General features: G+C 38.0%; 1 protein-coding gene across 2 annotated transcripts in view; it reads left to right on the top strand.

Annotated features, from left to right (window-relative positions):
- The window catches only part of LOC150078544 (UV-stimulated scaffold protein A-like), a 418082-nt gene that overhangs the window by 74278 nt on the left and 321755 nt on the right, over positions 1 to 22049 (top strand). For both annotated transcript variants that reach the window (XM_090384753.1, XM_090384754.1), the window contains exon 4: positions 21801 to 21920. In XM_090384753.1, the coding sequence (XP_090240879.1) occupies positions 21801 to 21920 (120 nt within the window). The remainder of the gene's footprint in view (positions 1 to 21800; positions 21921 to 22049) is intronic.

Raw genomic sequence — 22049 nt, forward strand, 5'->3', positions numbered from 1 at the left:
TGATACAGTGGTTGTCTATATTTCTCCTAACAGTGATATACAGGATATAATTGACTTCATTCATTTCACTTTGCTCCTGTACTCAATTCAAGGTGGATAGATGTTCAAGAAAGATTTACATAAAATACCCATGATCATGAGTGGCAATTTCAACATGAACTTCAAATTGGAAGGAAGTAAACAGTTAATTACTTTCCTGCAAGAAATGTTCGATCTCACAATGAACATTAATCCCTCAATCTCAACTACAAGACTGGGTACATCAATTGATGCTGTTTTTAAGAGGTTTTTAGATATGTTGTAGTCGCAAGTATACGTCTCTTACTTCAGTTATCATAAATCCATTGTATCTTGTCTTCCAGCTAGCTGAAATTATGGAAATTTGTGAATGATGAATAAAATATTTACAATACAAAAGCTCTTATTTCGTAACCAAGATATACAAATCAAAATACCTAAAAGAAATGCGAAGATTAGTAACCGTAACGGAAATTACATCGTTTGACTTCATTTCTGTTAAGGTTACTAACGGAAATAACTTCAGTTGACGTCATTTCCATTAGTAACCTTATTCACATGATTCACCGTTAGTCCCATGATCCTTTGTGCGATCTCCTCTCCTAACTCCATTTTTCTTTGTTATGAAACGGAAATGATGTCAAATGATGTCATTTCCATATTGCAAAATCGTGACAAATTGATTTTACTACCGTCTGAAATTTAGTAGATACCGCCAAAGATGTTTACACATCAATGGCATTTCTAATGGTAAGGAGTGTGGAGGAGACAGTTTGAATAGGGGAGTACAGAAAAAGGTGAAGAAGGTGGATAGTAGAGAGGATGCCACCTGGAGAGCAGAAGTTAAAGGGATAGTTAGAGGGGCACACCTCCTTCCACAGGTGTGCCCCTCTACCCCTCTATCGAGAACAGAGAGAGATGTGGGGTGGTAGGGTTCACTAGGCAAAATGTTTGAATGGGAGGTGGTTTTCAGAAGGGGAGTAAAGTCATAGGGTCAGGTTGCCCTATGGGGGAGGAATCATGTTGTGGGCACTAAGTGCAATATAGTAAGAAATTGCAGGCTCAGTCAGTGTCAGCAGATCCCACACCATGCTTCTAAAGAGGGGAGGCTTGATGTCAGCAAGCAAGGGGGTTTCTAAGTAGGTTGCCCCCCACCACAATCTAATTTAGGGGACTTGTCAGAACAACACATGCTTATCACTCACTCACCTATCATACTTACACAATAAGACGTTTTTTTTTATGCTTCACATATATTTAAATGCATACAAATGAATTAGACATGACTTTTCTTTCTCACTCATTTGCCACCTTACATTCATCATTTTTTTAGCCAGACATGATACAATTATTGCCTTAATATAAATAACATATACTAAGACATACACTTTTTTTTTAAACTAGTCACTCAGCTGTCACATGGTTTACATAGATGACTTGGCATTCATACACATTTATACAACTTAACTTGCATGGATGAGATTTTTTTTTAAATGGATATACATTTTTCGGTTACAATTTAACACATATTAAACGCTTAATCGATGTTCTTATACAATCCCCATGCTCATATGTTTATTTCACTCAGTGCAGTACCCTGAATAGGTCAAGAACAGACACTTTTCTTTTTTTTGCATGTAAGTGGACTCATTCCCATCTAGCACAAACACAAATGAATATATATATATATTCACACACACATATACACTGGTGTTCAAAGAAAGTGCATCACCTAGGATATACACTCAGTCAGATTTTATCTGACAATGACAATGTGTCTGCTATTTTTAGTTATTTTAAATCAATAAAGGTTTTTACTTGTATTTAATATTTACATGTTATTGTTATTTCTTTATTGATTTATTTTTTCTACATTTTATACCTTTGTTATTTTATATACTGACATGGTGACCTAAGTAATTAGGTCAGTGAAAATTAAAATTTTTTACATATCACCCGAGTTTGGCGCATTATAGCCTTAGTTGCTAATGCGCCAATAAAAACCAAACAAACAGCATCACCTAGGAATATCACTTTTCTAACCATTTTTTGCGATGGTATGTTACATTAATGACTAGCATCACAAAAAGAAATATAAACAAAGGATATTTATTAATAGTAAGGCAAAGCTAAGTAATATTTGACAGGTGCTCTCAAAATATTCCAAAATGAGCATTTGCAACCTTTATACAACAGTTTTGGTAAACACAAAAATTATGGGTGAAATTTTATCAGAAGCTCTTAATTTGCTTCAATTTATCATTTTAAATGGAAAACGAAATGAAAAGTTCACCAGGTGCAAACTAATACTCAATTGAACCGCCTCTGGCCCTGATGACAGCAGCACACCGTCGAGGCATTGACAAGATCAATTTTTGAAGAAAATCAACTGATAGTTCTTGGTTCCAAACATGAATTATGGCTTCCTGAAGTTCACAAAGGGTTTTCGGTTTCTTTCTGGCAACTGCAGATTCCACACAATGCCAACAGTTCTCTATAGAATTCAGGTCCAGGCTGTTTTCCGGTCAGCTCAGAGTTGTAATGGACTGTTTTTCCAGCCATTTTTGTCATCTGTAACAAATCTACCGTTCTCCCAATTCCACTAATCACTTGGAGCTCTTTGCAACTTGACTTTCTCCAGTCCAACTTTCCTAACAGTGAGGTAATTTTCCTTAGTGATTTTAATGTTCACAACTCTAGCTGGCTTCCGTTTTCTAGTCACAACGATTCAGCTGGTCGAGATGCTGAGGCTTTTGCAATTACTAATGACCTTGCACAGATTGTTCATTTACCTACAAGAATACCGGACAATCCTAATCATACAGCCAATACTTAGAGAAAAAGATCAATACTTGATCTTTTTCTCACAAACAACCCTTCTAAGTACACGGTCGAAGCGAGCGGTCCTTTAGACACTTTAGATCACAACTTGGCGATTGTCTCTTCTCCAATGGAACCTTTATCTCATGGCTATTCCAAACCTCATGTTGTTTCGCCTTACAAGAATGCAAAATGGGATGAGCTGCGAGACTTATTTTCTTCTTTTCCTTGGTCGGATTACTGTTTCAAAACTTCTGATGTCAACGTTTGCTCAGATCGTGTCAGTGAAATTATTCTTTCAGGAATGGAATCCTTTATCCCACACTCCACTTTAAAATCTTGTCCTTTATCTAAACATTGGTTTTCCAATAAATGTGCTAAGGCTGTTTAAGAGAAGAAGGTTGCATATCGTAATTGGCTTGTTTCTAATTCTCCAGTTTCATTTTCTGCCTACACCAAAGCTCGCAACAATTGTAAAGCAGTTATTAATCAGTCCAAACTAGAGTTTGAACAGGCTAAGAGTAGAAAACTTGCTTCTTGCCCTAATGGTAGCCGAGCATTCTGGTCTCTTGCCAAAGCTATTGGCCGCAACTTTGGAACATCTCTGCTCCCACCACTGTCCAAACCAGATGGTTCTGTTGTCATTTCGGCCAAGGATAAAGCTGACCTGCTAACATCTGGAATGAGTACAATGAAGAATTGTACAGAGAAATAGAGTGGGCTAGTAAATCGGAATGTCTTATAATGGGGGATTTTAACTTCCCAGATATTGACTGGAACTTGTGGGTTGGTCACTCACTCACTAGTCAGACTTTTGTGGATTTATTGGATGATTGTTTTCTGCAACAGCATGTTCGAGAGGCAGCTAGAGAAAGTAATACTCTTGATCTGGTTATCAGCAGTGATCATTCGTGTATTAAGAATTTGCAGATAAAGGAACCACTAGGTGGCAGTGATCACAGTGTACTGATGTGGGATTTACTTAAAGATTTAATTACCATCAGGGGTAAAGGAAAGGGTTTTTGCTTCCGTAAGGGGGAGTACAGTGGTCTCCGACAGTTTTTAAATTCTGTACAGTGGGATCAGCTGACGATCTTACCAACAGTAAATTCTAAGTGGGAAACATTCAAGGAATTAATCGTGGATGCTACTAAAAGTTTCATACCTATTAAGAAATATTGTTCAAGGTTTAGGCCTAAATGGTTATCTAATGAACTAATGAGACTCGTAACAGAGAAGAAAAATGCATGGGATGCATATAAATTATCAAGTGACTCAGAAGACTATGGCAGATATAAGCTAGTCTGTAATCAGGTCACAAAGGAGGTTAGGCAGGCGAAGGCAGATTACGAGAAATCCTTGGCAAAAGATGCTAAGAAAAACAGCAAGGATTTCTTTACTTATATAAACTCTAAAAGGAAGGGGATGAATCTGATTGGTCCATTGACATCGATGGTTCGACTGTTGATGATCCTGCTCAGATAGCAAACAAACTGAATGAGTATTTTGCATCTACATTCACACATGAGGAATTATTAAGGTTTGAAAATGGCAGAAGGTTATCAAATTGTAGCAGGATACTTAATGATTTTGTAATAACTGAAAGCAAAGTGGAGGAGAAATTGTTAAAGTTAAACATAAGAAAAGCACCTGGGGTGGATGGGATCTATCCAGTTATATTAAAGGAGGCGGCAAAGCAATTAAGCAAACCCTTAGCCCTAATTATGAGAGCATCCTTGGATTCAGGGGAGGTCCCCACTGATTGGAGATGTGCAAATGTATCCCCAATTCACAAAGGGGGATTGAAGGGTGACACGAGTAATTACAGACCAGTTAGTTTAACTTTCGTTCCGGGTAAAATAATGGAGTCACTGGTTAAAGATGCATTGCAGGATCATCTAGACAAGACTGCAGCAATAATTCAGACACAGCATGGGTTTGTTAAGGGAAAGCCTTGTCTGACAAATTTGATAGGATATTATGATGTGGTTACAAAGGAACTGGATGCAAAAAATAATTTTGATATCATATATATGGATTTCAGGAAAGCTTTTGACACTGTTGCGCATGGAAGATTATTGTACAAATTGGAGCAGAATGGTATTAAGAGCAAGTTGCTAAGATGGATAAAAGGGTGGTTGAGTGGGAGAAGATAGAGAGTGGTAATCAATGGATGCTGCTCTTTGTGGACTAATGTTATTAGTGGAGTCCCACAGGGTTCGGTGTTAGGTCCACTGTTGTTTTGTATATTTATCAATGATATTGATTAAGGTATATCAGGCTTAATGTCGAAGTTTGCAGATAATACAAAGATCGGCAGGGTTGTTAATGACAGTAATGGCAGTGTGCTACTGCAAAAGGATCTAGATAATTTGGGCAGATGGGCTAAGAAGTGACAACTGAAGTTTAGCCTTGAGAAATGCAAAGTACTGCATATGGATAGAAGTAACCCCAGAGAAATGTACAAACTGTGTAGTACTACACTTAAGGTGGTAGAAAATGAAAAAGACCTGGGAGTAATTGTGCAGTCAGATATGAAGTTTTCTGAGCAATGCAGACAGGCTGCCAGGTCAGGTCATGAGGTTTTGTCAGTGATATATAGGAATTATGCTAGCAGGGAGAAGGATGTGATTGTCCCTCTGTATAAGGCAATGGTCAGGCCATGCCTTGAGTACTGCGTACAGGTCTGGAGGCCTCATTTTAGGAAGGATGTAGATTTACTTGAGTGTGTACAGAGAAGGGCAACAAGATTGGTGAGTTGAATGAAGGGATCCTCTTACCAAGAGAGGTTTAAGTTCTGCAAATTGCAGTGGCTGGAGACTAGGCACCTGCGCGGTGATCTGATTGAGGTATATAAGGCCTTGAATGGGTTGAGCACGCTGAATTCTGATGGGATCCTTCCACTTGTTCAGATTATGAACCTAAGGGGGCATAAATTCAAATTAAGAAAAGACATGTAGAATAGATGTGCGGAAATTTGCCTTTAGCCCGCGGGTGGTTAATTGCTGGAATAAACTTCCATCTGTCGTTGTGGAAGTTGACAGGTTAAATAAATTTAAGGAGGAACTGGACAGGCATTTGGAGGGAATGGTGTGATTTTTTTATTTTATTTTATTTTATTTATTTATTTTTATTTTATTTTTTATTTTATTTTAATATTATTATTATTTTTTTTTTGGCTGATGCTGTATAAGCTCATACAGTTGCTTTCTTGCATCACATGCCAATACTACTACTACTACTACTACTATATCCCATTTTTCTTCCAACTCATATATTAATGATCTTGGTAAAACACCTCCCACCATTCCCAAAACGCTCCATTAAATGCCTCCTGCGGTCTTCCGCCAAAAGGATGTCAGAAGGATTTTGACGAATCTTGGTGCTAAGAAAGCTCCAGGTCCCGATGGTATATCTCCACTTGTTCTCAAAACTTGTGCTCCTGAACTTACTCCTATTCTTTGCCGCCTTTTTTCACTTTCTTATTCCAAAGGTGTTTTTCCTTCTGCTTGGAGATTTGCTCATATCCAGCCAGTTTCTAAAAAGGGTGACAAATCCCTCCCATCCAATTATTGTCCCATTGCAATTACTTCTACTCTTTCTAAAGTAATGGAGAAATCAATTAACCGGAAACTCTTAAACTTCCTAGAAACCTTCCGTCTGATCAACGATCGCCAGTACGGATTCCGTCAGTGTCGATCCACTGGTGATATTCTGGCTTATGTTTCCCATTTACGGACTAATTCAATGGAAAGGTTCGGTGAAACACATGTAGTTGCTCTTGACATCTCAAAGGCTTTCGATCGTGTTTGGCATGAAGGTCTTCTAAACAAGCTTCCATCTTATGGTTTGCCAACTGTTTTTAGTAATTGGTTATCCAGTTTTCTCTCTGATCGCCCACTGAGGGTGATGGTAGATGGCTCCCTGTCTTCTAACTTCTTCACTAATGCCGGTGTCACCCAAGGTTCAGTTCTTTCCCCTACTCTTTTCCTCTTGTATATTAATGACCTTCTTCCATTGACTGGAAATCCTATCCATAGTTTTGCCAATGATAGCACATTGCATTCCACTTTCCATTTTGAGAAACCTGTCCTGCTCAGTCAGCTTCAATTTCTCAAAAATCTGCTACCAATTCCTTAAATGCCAATCTTCAAGTAATTCTCCAGTGGGGCAAAGACAACTTAGTTGATTTCAACCCTTCTAAAACTCAGTCTTGTCTTATATCTCGCAAAAAGGATTCTTCTTCTCCTATGCTTATCTTTAGTGACACTCCGATTTCTAGGCAAAATGATATATCTCTTTTGGGGATTACCCTGACTTCTAATCTCTCTTGGCAGAAGAACATTACAAATATTGCTTCCTCTGCATCTAAAAAACTTGGTTTTCTCTTTCGCTCTCGGCGTTACGTTTCTTCCAACCAGCTGGTCACTCTGTATAAATTGCAAATCCGGCCTGCCATGGAATATTGTTCCCACATCTGGGGTGGTGCCCGCAAAACCTCTCTCAGTCTTCTTGATTCCATTCAGAAGAGGGCAGTTAGGTTAATTAATGATTCGTCTCTAACAGAGTCTCTCCACTCGCTCTCCCATAGACGTACTGTTTCTACTGCATGCCTCTTCTACAGATACTTTCACGGGCACTGTTCTTCTAAATTGGCCTCTATAATTCCCGCTCTCTCTCTCTCTCTCTCTCTGTCTCTCTCTCTCTCTCTCTCTCTCTCTCTCTCTCTCTCTCTCTCTCTCTTCAAAACAGTCCGAACACGTGTTGCCAAAATCCATTTACTGTCCAACTTCAAACTCACAGAACCAACTTTTCATCTTCCTCGTTTATTCATTCAACTGCCATTTTCTGGAACAACCTTTCTTCAAACGTATTTCCTGAAAGTCCAATGTCAACAAATATCTTCTTTCATATTTTCAACCTCCGACCCAAGCATGGTACTAAGTACTATAGGTTCTAATACCTCTCCTGTTTGGGGTTTACATAAAAAAAAAAAAAAAAAAAAATCAAACACATTACTGTCAAACCTCTAATGCAGAAATGGAGCTAAAGTAACTACAGAAGTGCCTACTTACACTTTTCGCCCGATGACAAGGAGCAGAGTCGTCCTGAAAGATGCAGTTACTTGGCAGGTTGAAATAGTCTCTAGTGGTTGACAGCAGTTTGCCTTCCAATATAGCCAGGTATCCATTGGCATTTTTGGAACCTTTTATAAACTGCTGGTGACCTACTCCGCAATATGAAATGCACCCCCATAACATTTGGCTGGTAGGGAATTTCACTGTAGACACCATATAGTCTGGATGGTATTCTTCACCATGTCTACAGCGAATCGTTTGTCTCCCATCAGAGCCATGCAGGTTGAATTTCTTCTCATCCGAGAAAATAACTGATTTCCACTGCTCGGGGGTCCATTTGACATGCTCCTTATACCAAATTAATTGGGCCTATATCAATTTTTGTGTGAGGAGCAGTGGTGAGCTGTGAATATTTTAACAATGGGCTCGCAGTTTTTCTGGCTTTCTACCGAGTAATTTGATCGGTCACGGAAATGACGTCATCCGCGGTTTCCACCAGAGGTGCTTCCCATGCTTGCACTTCTAGTAGTGCGGATTAGTGCATGTGATGCATTTTTCGTGACTGCTGGTATGATGATATCTTGAGTCAGGAGCGGATTCGGGGGGAGGGGTGGACAGATGAGGCTTGTTACCCCACTTAACCATGCGTATCAGTGTATGTGTATAAGGTCTATCTAAAAAACCCGTAAAAGCCTGGTCCTCATGCCTCCCCTTACGATGATATCTGGATACGATAGAATCTGGAGTTCTTTTTAGAATTTTTCAATAGTATGACATCACAATCATACTTTCTGAAGTTACTACTGCAGTAAGTATGATTACAACAATACAAGTATTTGTCATATGACTGCGAGAATACAAGTGTTTATCATATGACTGTAACAATGCAAATATTAGTGAACAATTTATTTTTTTCATCTCACATTTTCATTACATTCCATTGTTAGGTGCCCTTAACAGCTGTGTATGTCTCTTCAACTACAAGATCAATACATCAATCGGTGCTATTTTACAGATATTTAGATACTTTGCACTCGCAAGTATACAAAATTTGTGAATGTTCAATAAAATATTTATAATACAGAAGCTCTTTTATTTCATAATCAATAAACAAATCAAAAATACTGTACCTAAAAGAAACACGGAGGTTGTTTCACATAAACCATGCACCGCGCATGCTCGGCACATACGCAACTTTTTTAGTCGTCTTTTTTTTAACAACTAGGGAAATATAATGGATACATTTTTCTCATGATAAAATTATAATATTGTGAATAAAAAGTAACATGAAATATTTCCCATATCACAAATAACATAAAAACTATCACAAAGCATTCCACAATATTTATTATTTTTTTTCGGCCCTGGAAAGATTGTGCAAGGCTCAAGGGGTAGAATTTTTTTCAGCCTGGTCTGTACTTGTTAACAGGAGAGACTGCTTCTGCAGGGATGGGATACACTTAAATAGTTTACACTTAATTAATTAGAAAGGGTACAAGAATGTTTGCTGATGCTATCGAGGCAGTGTTAGGTGGGTCGGAAAACTGCTAGATTGAGGAGAGACAAGGACTAATAGATTAACAATACCACTGGCAGAGGTGAAAGTGATTCTTGCACTGCTTCTATTGGAATGAGCAGCAGCTTGGAAAATAAGATGCAGGATATTTCAGAGACTGCTGGGAGTCATTGGGGTACAAGTAAACACATGGGTTGTGTTAGGGCAGCTAAGAAAAAGAACAGGTGCATGTATACTTGCGTGTACACCAATGCTAGGAGTTTGGTAAATAAATTTAATGAATTTGATGTTTTGCTCAAAGCATCAAAGGCGGATATTGTTGGGATATCAGAGTTGTGGTGTCACACAGATATAAGTAATGCAGAACTGGAATTTGGGGAGTACAACGTCTACAGAAAGGATAGACGGGATAGGAAGGGAGGAGGGATTATGCTATTAGTTAAGAAACACATAAAATCCAAGGAAGTGAAGCCAGTCGACATCGCTGGACAGTGCAGTGTCGAGTCAGTTTGGTGTGACATAAGCATTGGGAGATCAAAATTGAGAGTAGGTGTGTGCTATAGGCCTAATGACTCTGATGAGTATAATAAGAAACTGTACAGGGAAATAGTGGGCCAGTAAATCAGAGAGTCTTATAATGGGGGATTTTAATTTCCCAGATATTGACTGGAATTTGTGGATTGGTCACTCACACACTAGCAAGGCTTTTGTGGATTTTTTGGATGATTGTTTTCTAAATCAGCATGTTCGGGAGGCAACTAGAGGGAGATACTCTTGATTTGATTATCATTAGTGATTCTTCATGCATTAAGAATCTGCAGATACAGGAACCACTAGGTGGCAATGATCACAGTGTGCTGAAGTGGGATTTACTCAAGGAGGTGACTACCATCAGTGGTAAAGGGAATTATTGCTTTCGTAAAGGCGACTACGATGGTCTGAGACAGTATTTAAATTCTATACAGTGAGACCAACTGATGATGTTACCAACAGCAAACTCAAAATGGGAAGCATTCAAAGAACTTATCTTGGAAGCTACTAGGCTTTACATACCAACTAAGAAATATTGTTCAAGGTTTAGGCCTAAATGGATGTCAGATGAACTAATGAGACATAGCAGAGAAGAAAAATGCATGGGATACATATAAATTAACATGTGACACAGTAGCCTATGATAGATATAAGCTGATCTGTAACCGAGTTACGAAGGAGGTTAGGCAGGCGAAGGCAGATTACGAGAAATCTTTGGCAAGGGATGCAAAGAAAAACAGCAAGGAGTTCTTTACTTATGTAAACTCTAGAAGGAAGGGGATGAATCTGATTGGTCTACTTGACATCGATGGTTCGACTGTTGATGATCCTGCTCAGATAGCAAACAAACTGAATGAGTATTTTGCATCTACATTCACACGTGAGGAATTATTAAGGTTTGAAAATGGCAGAAGGTTATCAAATTGTAGCAGGATACTTAATGATTTTGTAATAACTGAGAGCAAAGTGGAAGAGAAACTGTTGAAGTTAACCGTAAGAAAAGCACCTGGGGTGGATGGGATCTATCCAGTTATATTAAAGGAGGCAGCAAAGGAAGTAAGCAATCCGTTAGCCAAAATTATGAGAGCTTCCTTGGACTCGGGAGGTACCCACAGACTGGAGATGTGCAAATGTAACCCCAATTCACAAAGGAGGATCAAAGGCTGACACAAGATTATAGACCTGTGAGTTTAACTTCTGTTCCAGGAAAATTAATGGAAGCATTGGTGGTAGATGACTTTCATCAACCGGTGAAATACCACCACTTCGCTTATTGGAGGCTTGAAATGGCGAAACCCATGTTTAGTCTCTAGAGCAAAGTTTCCGGCATCCCCCATCCCCCATACTTCTCCTTCAACCCATGCACGGTACTAAATACTATAGGTTATGATACCTTTCGTGTTTGGGGTTTTTATATAAAAAAAAAAAAAAAAAAAAAAGAAGCACTGCAGGATCATCTTGACAAGAATTCAGTTATAGCTCAGACACAGCATGGTTTTGTTAAGGGAAGGTCTTTACTGACCAATTTGATTGGATACTAGATGTAGTCACAAAAGATTTGGATGTAGGGAATAATTTTTATATTATACAAAGGGTACTATGGAAGTTTTGCAATACAGCTTTGTTTATTTAATTTTTTCAAAGTAATTTCCTCTACATTCAATACACCTCTCCATCCTCCGAAACCAATCTTTAAACCAGTTCTGCCAAGTTTCACTAGGGAGTAAAGCACACTCGTTGTCCCAAGCCCGTAGAAGGTCCTCATCACTGGAAAACCGCCTCCCTTTTAGCTTCATTTTCACGTGCGGGAACAGTGCAAAGTCGCAGGGAGCAAGATCTGGACTGTAGGGAGGGTGCTCGAGAAGTTTCAGTCCTGTCGTGGTCAAATATTCGGTGCAGGCTTTGGCGCGGTGAGCTGCAGCATTATCGTGATGGAGGTACCAGGTGTCCATTCTTGACTTTGGCCGCAGGTTCTTCATAGATCCAATGACTTTAGGCAGGCATTGTTCAGTATACCACTTAGCTGTGACTGTCTTCTGCGTGTCCAAAACAACACGTTCCACAATTCCACTCGATTTGAAAAATACAGCTATCATTTTCTTCTTTACAGATCGGGATTTTCTGACAATTACGGGTGTGTCATCATCATCAAAGACCCAAACTTTGTTTTGACCCTTGGTCGGCAGATCGTAATAGTACAGCCAAGTCTTGTCACCTGTCACGATGTTGTTCACATACCGAGATTGTCCCTTATCAAACTTTTTTAACATCTCCCGGCACCAAGTCACACGTCGTGTCATCTGCTCTTCAGTCAGTTGATGCGGCACCCAGAGAGAACAAAGTTTCTTCACGTGCAAATGATCTTGAAGAATTGAACGAATTGCTGGTGCATTTAGGCCCAAAGTATCCTCTATCTGTTGGTAGGTCACTCGCCTGTTTTCGTCAAGCATTTTCCTCACAGCAGTAACGTTTTCCTCCATAACTGACGTTCGTGGCCTTCCCGGCCTCTCAGAATTCTCCAGAGTGAAATTTCCCCTTTGGAATTCTCTATACCACCTGAATATCGTTGTACGATGTGGACAATCATCATCTAGTGCAAGAGTCATTTCTTCTAAGCACTGGTCTATGGTTAAACCACGCATGAAATTATACCGCAAAGCTGTCCTTATCTCATTTCGTGACCACAATGCCATCGCAAGCACTTTACACTCTCACTACTAATGAATAACTGAGCCCATCGACTTGGCGCAGCGGCTATTATGCACGTATGAACATGTCTCAACATGCAGCAACAAGCAGCGTCCTGTGATTCATTGTTGCGTCATATTGCAAAACTTTCCTAGTACCCTTTGTATATTTGGATCTTAGAAAGGCTTTTGATACTGTTGCACATGGAAGACTGCTGCACAAATTGGAGCAGTGTGGCATTGGTGGCAAATTGTTGCTATGGATAAAGGGATGGTTGAGTGGCAGAAGACAGAGAGTGGTAATTAATGGACACTGCTCATTGTGGACTAATGTTATTAGTGGAGGCTCTCAGGGTTCAGTGTTGGGTCCATTGTTGTTTTCTGTATTTATAAATGATATTGATGATGGTATATCAAGCTTAATGTCCAAGTTTGCAGATGATACGAAGGTTGGCAGGGTTGTTAATGACAGTACACTGCTGCAACAGGATCTGGAAAGGTTGAGCAGATGGGCTGAGAGGTGGCAAATGAAGTTAAAAACATTCACAAATGTAAAGTACTACATATGGGAAACAGCAACCCCAGAGCAACGTATCTGGGGTTGCTGTTTCTATAGCAATGTGGTCCTATGCTGACAGTGGTAGAGAATGAAAAGGACCTGTGGGTAATTATGCAGGCAGATATGAAGTTCTCTGAGCAGTGCAGACGGGCTGCAAGAGTAGCTCACGGTGTCTTATCAATGATATACAGGAATTTTTCTAGCAGGGATAGGGAGGTGATTATTCCCTTGTATAAGGCAATGGTCAGGCCGCACCTTGAGTACTGTATACAGGTCTGGAGGCCTCATTTCAAGAAGGATGTAGAGCTGCTGTAACGAGTACAGAGAAGGGCAACAAGGTTAGTGAATGGAACGAAGGGTTGCTCTTACGAAGAAAGGCTTAAGTTTTGCAAATTGCAGTGTCTGGAGACTAGGCACCGCCGAGCTGGACAGGTATTTCGAACGAACGGAGGGTTGAAGTGGAAGGGTTTTTTTTTTTTTTTTGGCTGATGCTGCATAAGCTTGCTTTCTTGCATCATATGCCTCTGCTAATGCTAATTACTTGAAAAAAAAAAAAAAAATGATTACACAAATATTCAAGAAAAATTTATTCTAAAAATTGCGACATAATTTACTTCTTTATTAATATTTATTGTCAATCTGCTTTGCTCAATAGCTGAGCGATGATTTTACGTAATGATCTGGATCAAATTGAAGCAATGGTTTGCCATGTAGATGTCATAATCTGCAACGTGTTTAATTGTCAACAATATTCATTATGCTGAAAGCTCACTCAGCTTCATCACTGCTAATTGCAGTGGTTTCAAAGTTATTTCTGGCTTTCTTAATTTCAATTAAGAAAGCCAGAAATTCCCTTTTCAAAGGGAATTTCACTCGATTGTAAAGATAAACTGTCTTTGACAAAACCTCTAAAATCATTAATTTTTATTTCATATTTTATCGAAAAACTTAAAAATTTCTTTGAAAACGGAAAAATTTCTTATTCGGTTTTCACCCTGTGGTCACCGAGACAAAAGTTCTTTCATATTCCACGATTCCGGGTAGCATATGTTTAAAATTTCTTTCAATTCCTCGTTGTCAATGGAATCATTATTTTCATTATTTAATTTGAAATCGCTCTGTTGCATTAATAACTTATCCTTTAAGGATAAAACAATGTATATAATAACTTGTCAAGGGGTAATTTTTTAAATGTGTTCTTACTTTCGATTTTGATTCCTTCAAATTCTTTCCACTTCACCATGCTCTCAATTTTAGCTTCATAATTTCCTTTAGAAATTTTCAAATTAGCAATAGCATTTATTGATAGTTCGAATAATTAATTTATCTGCTTTTATCATAGTGATTCTGTAAAGCTTCTGAAAGGTAAGAGAGCTCCTGCATGACACAGGGTAGCAAGATATCTGTGCTGCAGGATGTCAATCATTAAGAAATTCCACATTGAAAAGTCAGTTTAATAATACCGAATATTGAACTTCTGATTCAAAATGTTTGCACAAAGTGGGATAATTCCTTCAACCCGCAATTGCTGTCTGCAGGCAACGAGCTGTTCATCATAGCCTGAACACATGATCGACCGTTATAGTTTCAGCATCAAGTTCTTTAGCAAGCATCTTTAATTTGCTTGCTAAAGAACTTTTTCCAGGGTTTTTGGATATTTGTGATATAATTCATACAGTTGTTTTTTTTTTAATTATTGACCCTATGCCATTATATTTTAGAACATTTCCTTCACAGTGAAAGCCTTGACGAAGTTTCAAAATCTGCCAATTTCTTCTTTGCAAAGTTCGTGTAATATTTTAGTTGCCTCAATCCTCTCCCCTCTACGTTGCTACTGTTGTTGTTGAAAATGAGGGCCAGTCAATTCCCAGTCCACCTTTCATAGAAGAGTCATCAGAATTGGATGATGAATCTGGATAACTGGTGCTATTCCTCAGAAGCCTGTTAAGTGAAGAGCCGCATTTCCCTAATTAGTAAGAACTGGGTGACTCAATGAGTCACCCAGTTCTTATCAAATTAGGGAATCTAATCAAATCTACTGCAGAGCTCCAATCATCTTGTCTAAAAGAGCTGAATGTAGTGGATCCCAACTGAAAGACTGTCACATACAAAAAATAAAAAAAAAAAAAAATTTCATTTATGCAAGTTTTTACACTGATGCAGATTCCCTGTGTTACTGTTTTGATATGACTGGTCTTTATGAAGAAACTGGTGTTAGTGAATATTCTGCACTCTGGATTATTTTTCATAATCAACTGTCATTCATAGAAAATTCAAGTAAAAGATTGAAAGCCGTGTTGTTTACAACGGGATATACGCTGATCAATTCCTTTTTGCATACTCTGTTCGTATTAAAGAAGATTATGGAAATGTGAAATATGTGTTAGGGAAGATTAAAAATGAACAGTATAAATGGTATGTCTGTGTGTTGTTGTTGTTATTTGGTTTTTAGGAGCATTAGCAACTAAGGCCATATTGCTCCGGGGATATGCGGTGGTCATTCCCTGACCTTTCTGCATCCTCCGTATTTGATGGTCCCGGTCTAATTTTAGGAGCATTAGCAATTAAGGCCATATTGTTTCCGGGATATGCGGTGGTCATTCTCTGACCTTTCCGCATCCTCCATATTTGGTGGCCCCGCTCGAATCCCGGTCTAATCAAGAAGCGTGTGCTGCACATTGCTGCTCCTGCCCACCTGGCTACGGAGGCACCTTACCGTTGCTACTGTCAGTCTGTCACTAGTTCTTTGAATATTGTGCACAGTGATGGAATCACATGGATATTCAGCTACTGTGACCATGCAAACATAGACAAGAGAAATTTATTGGAAGGCATGGATCACTCACTTCTCCGAAAAACATAGCCTGTTTGTAGGAGTAAAGGGGAACCGCAACACAGGTTGACCAGAGGCTATAATTCGTGTCGGGGAATCTGCTTAATCCTGTGAGTGGCTATGGAAAGCATATTGACGAGTGCGACTTCTTGGTATATGACTGCAGGTTTTAGGGACACCACTAACATTGTGAAACGGTAATCGCTTTCACCCTTAATTCGCGCTTTCTAATTACCTAAAGGCCAAAGGTGAGAACGATGCATACACAGTTGTCTCTCCTAATCTGTTCGTTTCATGGAAATTTTCTTCGTTCAACGGAAACTATTTTAAATGTAATTACCAATGGGAATGAAAAAAATTTGCTATAAAGAAGTTCATTAAACAGAGGTCCGACTGTAATTAAATCAGAAATGAAGCAATTTTAAAATACATAACCGATCGAATGCTAGGGATGGTGTCCCGCTCGTCACACCGTAGTTTCGGCTCTGGATACTCAATAATTGCATTCAGGATTTCATTTGTAAAATAAACATCTGACTGTTACTGCACTTGCTACCACTCCTGTATGTTCTTTCCATTCTCTTTTCAGATCAGACGAAGAAGCTTTACGGTTTTTAAGGCATAAGCGTTTCAAAACGCGGTCCTGTTTTGGTGTAGAGACTCATTTGTGTCCGGTTCCTTTTTTCCTATCAACAGAACCAGTTTTCTTGAGTTCGGAAAGAAATCTGCTCACCGTCGATTGATTACGAGACACTCTATAAGCAATATGATGGGAAGAATATTTTTCCTCACGTAAAGCAACAATAGCACTCTTTCTTCGTGGCATCAACTGCACGTAACTCGCCATCCTGACACAAGCAAGGAATGACTGCAACTCTTGCAGAGCGTGCTTATATAGCTGAAAGTAACAGCTGATGCAATATTACGTCATCACCTACGTGTGTCAATCTTATCTGATGCAATCTGTAAGAAATATTGCCATATACTTAGGTTATTTGGACGACAATTACAATTTTAAGGGGTGATGCATTTTTTTTGAACTCCAGCATATATGCACATACACATGTGGACACTCATTCACTTTTATATGCATATAAGCATGAGCATATATTCATGCACTCACACACATTTATACATACATGCACCCACTCGCATACAAATTTGCACTTGCCACTAACATATACTCGTGAACAGTCATATCCTCATATGCACATACACATAAACATTTATGTACATATATACTCTCTAGTTCCTAAGCTTATTACAAGTATATCAGGACACATACATTCACATAAGACACGGGGAGATAAAGATACACTTACACATTCTTACATTCAATTATCGACATTTACACATTCTGTTACATTGAGTTATGGGGGGGACAGTTTTTTTGGGGGGGTTATACATTCTCACTAGTGAGATCACCTATACCTGAACACTGTGGAAAATGTGGATGTAAGTGAGAGCTCCAGCCTACCATAAACTTTCAATACATACCAACTGGCATTCGTTATTTGCACATGCAAATGCAAACCTTGCCCACAGCCAAGTTCACATGGACATTACATTAGTCAGAGACTAATGTAATGTCCATAACATACACTCATATACCAATAAACATGTACACATCATACACATTATAATGTGTATAATATAATGTATAATATAATAATAATGTGTACATGTATAATGATTCACATGAACATACATATTACATTTAACATATATACAGTTCCTGTCATGGATATGACAGGAATTGGGAACTGTCTTGGTCCAGGTGGTTGTGATTGTCTAAGTAAGGGGGGGTCACAGTCTGGGTGGTCATAACTTGGCTTCTTCTCTTTGACTCAAAGACCTTTTGAACAAAGTCACAGGAAGCCATATAGTGTCTTTCATCAGAGATAAGTAGATGTTTATCTCCACGATATATAGGTCCTATCTTTGACATTAGTATACACCCGTTAGGATGGTAGTTGGGACAGTCATATTGAACATGTGCCCAATCCTCATCTGCTCCACAGTTACATTTAGGGTCCTATTTAAATCCTAGTTGACAGTTTTGCATTTAGGGAACCATGCCCTGTAAGCAAGAAGGTTGAATAGAGACCATGGGCATTGGGGGGGGGGTAAACTAGGTTACTGAGGAAGAAACCTCCTAGTGACTCCTTCCCCTGTGGTAACTTCATCCCATCTGGTTTGCCACCGTTGATAGAGAGTATCCAGAATTTTTATTCTCTCTCTCGCTGTCATACTCCAAGTTTAGAGTTATACCCAAGAAGTCTGTTGGTATTTGTCTTTTAAGCCTGTAATTTAGGCCTCTTATTACTTCTAAATCCAGAGTGTACCAACTAGCACATGAAGAGCAGGTGTGCATACAGTACATGTCATTGTGATGGTCAATAGTATGATCTGCTGGATTGTGTCTAATTTTGCCCTGTTCTTGACTGGAGTTGCTCTAGAAAACCAGGTATATGCACCATAGGTGATTACCGGGAATAAGATTGCCTTATAAATAAGTGCAAGAATCTTGCTTTTAAGTTCCCAGTTGGTATGTCTATGTTCTTGCAATCATACCACTATAGTTCTCTACTTTTCTGGCTATATATATAAGATGGTGTGAAAGGTTAGTTTTTGGAAGAATGTTAGGTATTTATAGGTATTTTAATTCTGATGCCAAGGCTGTTATTTTCCCTGAGATTTTGATTTGTGGGCATCTATTTAATTTACCTTTAAGCAGTATTCATTTGGTTTTGGTGTTAGATATTTGTAGTGTATAGATGTTTGCCCATTTTGTAGGGTATTTAATGCTGGGTTTGCATGTTGCTCCAGTTTTTGCCTTAATGAGAAGAATAAGGTCATCAGCAAAGGTGACCTTGTCAACTCGGCCAATATCCATACCAAGAAACTTACTCAGCAGTACTGAAAGGATAGGAGTAGAGGGTTATGCTCATAGTTAAGAAGCCCAAAAAATCTAAGGCAGTGTATTCAGTTTCATGGAATGGGCCAGTGCAATGTTGAGTCAGTTTGGTGTGGCATAAGCACTGGAAAAGCAAAAATGAGAGTAGGAGTGTGTTATAGGCACAATGATTCTGATGAATACAATGAACAACTGTACAGAGAATAGTGGGCCAGTAAATCAGAATCTCTTATAATGGGTATTTTAACTTTAGAGATATTGATTGGAATTTATGGGTTGTTCATTAGCAAGACTTTTGTAGATTCATTCGGTGACTACATTCTATAGTAGCATGTTAGAGAGGCAGCAAGAGAGAGAGAGAAAGTAATACTCTTGATCTGATTATCAGCAGTGATTATTCATGCATTAAGAATCTGCAGATAAAAGAACCACCAGGTGGCAGTGATCACAATGTATTGATGTGGGATTTAAATAAAGATGAAATTTTATCAAAGGGAAGGGCTTTTGTTTTCATAATGGTGACTACAATAATCTCATAGAGTTTATAAATTCTGTACAGTGAGACCAGCTGATTATGTCACCAAATTTTAAATGGGAAGCATTCAAGAAAATAATCATAGAAGCTGTTAGGCTGATGTACCAAGTAAGAAATGCTGTTCAAGGCTTAAACCTAAATGGATGCTAGATGAACAAATGTGACTTGTGATGGAGAAGAAAAATGCATTGGATGCATATAAATTATCAGGTGACACAGAAGCATATGGTAGATATAAGCGAATCTGTAATCAAGTCACAAAGGAGGTTAGGCAAGCAAAGGCAAATTATGAAAAATCTTTGACAAAGAATGCAAAGAAAAACAGCAAAGACTTCTTTACTTATACTAGTAGGAAGGGGATAAATCACATTGGTCCACTTGATATTGATGGTTTAACTATTGATTATCCTGCACATGTTGCTGACAAACTGAATAAGTATTTTGCATCTACATGTACACATTAGGAATTCTTTAGGGGAATGAATGCCAGAAGTTTATCAAACTCTAATGGGAAGCCAAATGATTTTGTAATAACTGAGAGGAGAGTGGAAGAGAAATTGTTGATGAGATCTATCCAGTTATATTAAGGGATGCAGCAAATGAGGTAAGGAAACCCTTAACCATAATTATGAGAGCATCTTTGGATTTAGGAAAATTTCCCGTGGACCGGAGATGTAATATATCCCCAATTCACAAAGGGGGATCAAAGGGTGAAACAAGTAATTACAGGCTTGTTAGATTAACTTCTGTTCCAGGGAAAATAATGGAGTCAGTGGTTAAAGAAATAATGCAGGACCATCTAGACAGGAGTGCAGCTACACTTCAGTACACAGCATGGGTTTGTCATGGGGAAATCTTGTCCATTCAAACCAATCTGATTTTTGGATATTTTGATGCAGTCCCAAAGGAACTAGCTATAAAAAAAATAATTTTGTTATCATATACTTGGATTTCAGGAAAGCTTTTGATATTGTTGTGCATAGAAGACTGTTGTACAAACTGCAGCAATGTTGCATTATGGGCAAGTTAGTGCTATGGATAAAGGGATGGTTGAGTGGGAGAACACAGTGTGGTTATGTGGTGATGGGCCTATTATTGTTTTTGGTGGTGGGCCTATTATTGTTTTCTGTATTTATTAATGATATTGATGAATATCTGCAATAAGGCCTCTAAGGTTGGGATTATTCATACCACAAATTTAGACACATACACCAACCGTTTATAACTGATTGAATAATGAAATAAAATAAAATAAAATGAAATGATAAAAAAAGACTGTAAAATAATATTTACAAAAAACGTTTAATTATTTACAAAAAACTAAACTATAACAAAAATAAAATAAATAAAATAAGTTAAAATGCATTAAAATATAAATATAAAAGCGATAAAAAAGACGATAAAAACACTATTATAAAATGCATTAAAATATAAATATAAAAGCGATAAAAAATAAATATAAAAGCGATAAAAAAAGCGATAAAAAAGACGATAAAAACACTATTAGAGCTTTCGGAGGTGTCTACCTCCTTCCTCAGTAATAGTGAGACTTCAGCGACACATCGATGAAGGTATATCAGGTTTAGTGTCTGCTTGCAGATGATACAAAGGTTTCAAGGGTAGTTAATGATAATAATGACAATAGGTTACTACAACAAGTTCTAGAAAAATTAGGCAGATGGGCTGAGAAATTGCAATTGAAGTATAATATTGGCATGCAATTTACTGCATATGGGTAGAGTGTAATCTCAGAGTTATTTACAAACGTGTAGTACTACACTCAGGATAGTGGAAAATGAAAAAGACCTGGGGTAATTGCACAGTCAAATATGAAGTTCTCCCAGCAGTGCAAACAGGCTTCAAGGACAGCTCATGGGGTTTTGTTATTGTATAAGGCAGTGGTCAGGTCACATCTTGAATACTGCATACAGGTCTGGAGGCCTCATTTTAAGAAGGATGTAAAACAGTACAGAGAATGACAACGAGATTGGCGAGAGGAATAAACTGCTAGTTCAGAGCAGTTTAATTGTAAATTGCTCTGTCCTAGCAGTTTAGTTTTTAATTGTTTAATTTCTAGAATGAATACACTTGTTATAGTAATATATTTTTAGAACATCTGATATATGAATTGTATATAAATAAAATTTTATATTTAATTATATATTTATAGATTATTATAAATGTATTTATATTTATTAAATATAAATTTTATGTAAATTTATATTTTTATATAATTTATATTTTTATATAATTATATTTTATATAAATTTACTGAATCATACATTTCTTGCTATTGTTTTATATAGTGCTCAGCAGACCATTTGAAGATAAAAACACTACAGCTAGTGCAAGAGTGGTATCAGAAATTTGGAGAAGGATACAAACAGCTGGTTTTAGCTTATAACTTCTTGAAAGAATGTAAAAAGGTAATTTAATAGTATTTCTTATTCTCTAATAATTTAATTTACTGATTAAGAATTTATCACAATACAGCAGTACCCCACATAGCACTGTACCGAAACTGTTCCGTGTTATGTGAAACCATACTGAGTGAG

Source organism: Mastigoproctus giganteus, chromosome 11 (assembly GCF_048544385.1).
Source record: "Mastigoproctus giganteus isolate SK-2022 chromosome 11, ASM4854438v1, whole genome shotgun sequence".
NCBI classification, from domain to species: domain Eukaryota; kingdom Metazoa; phylum Arthropoda; class Arachnida; order Uropygi; family Thelyphonidae; genus Mastigoproctus; species Mastigoproctus giganteus.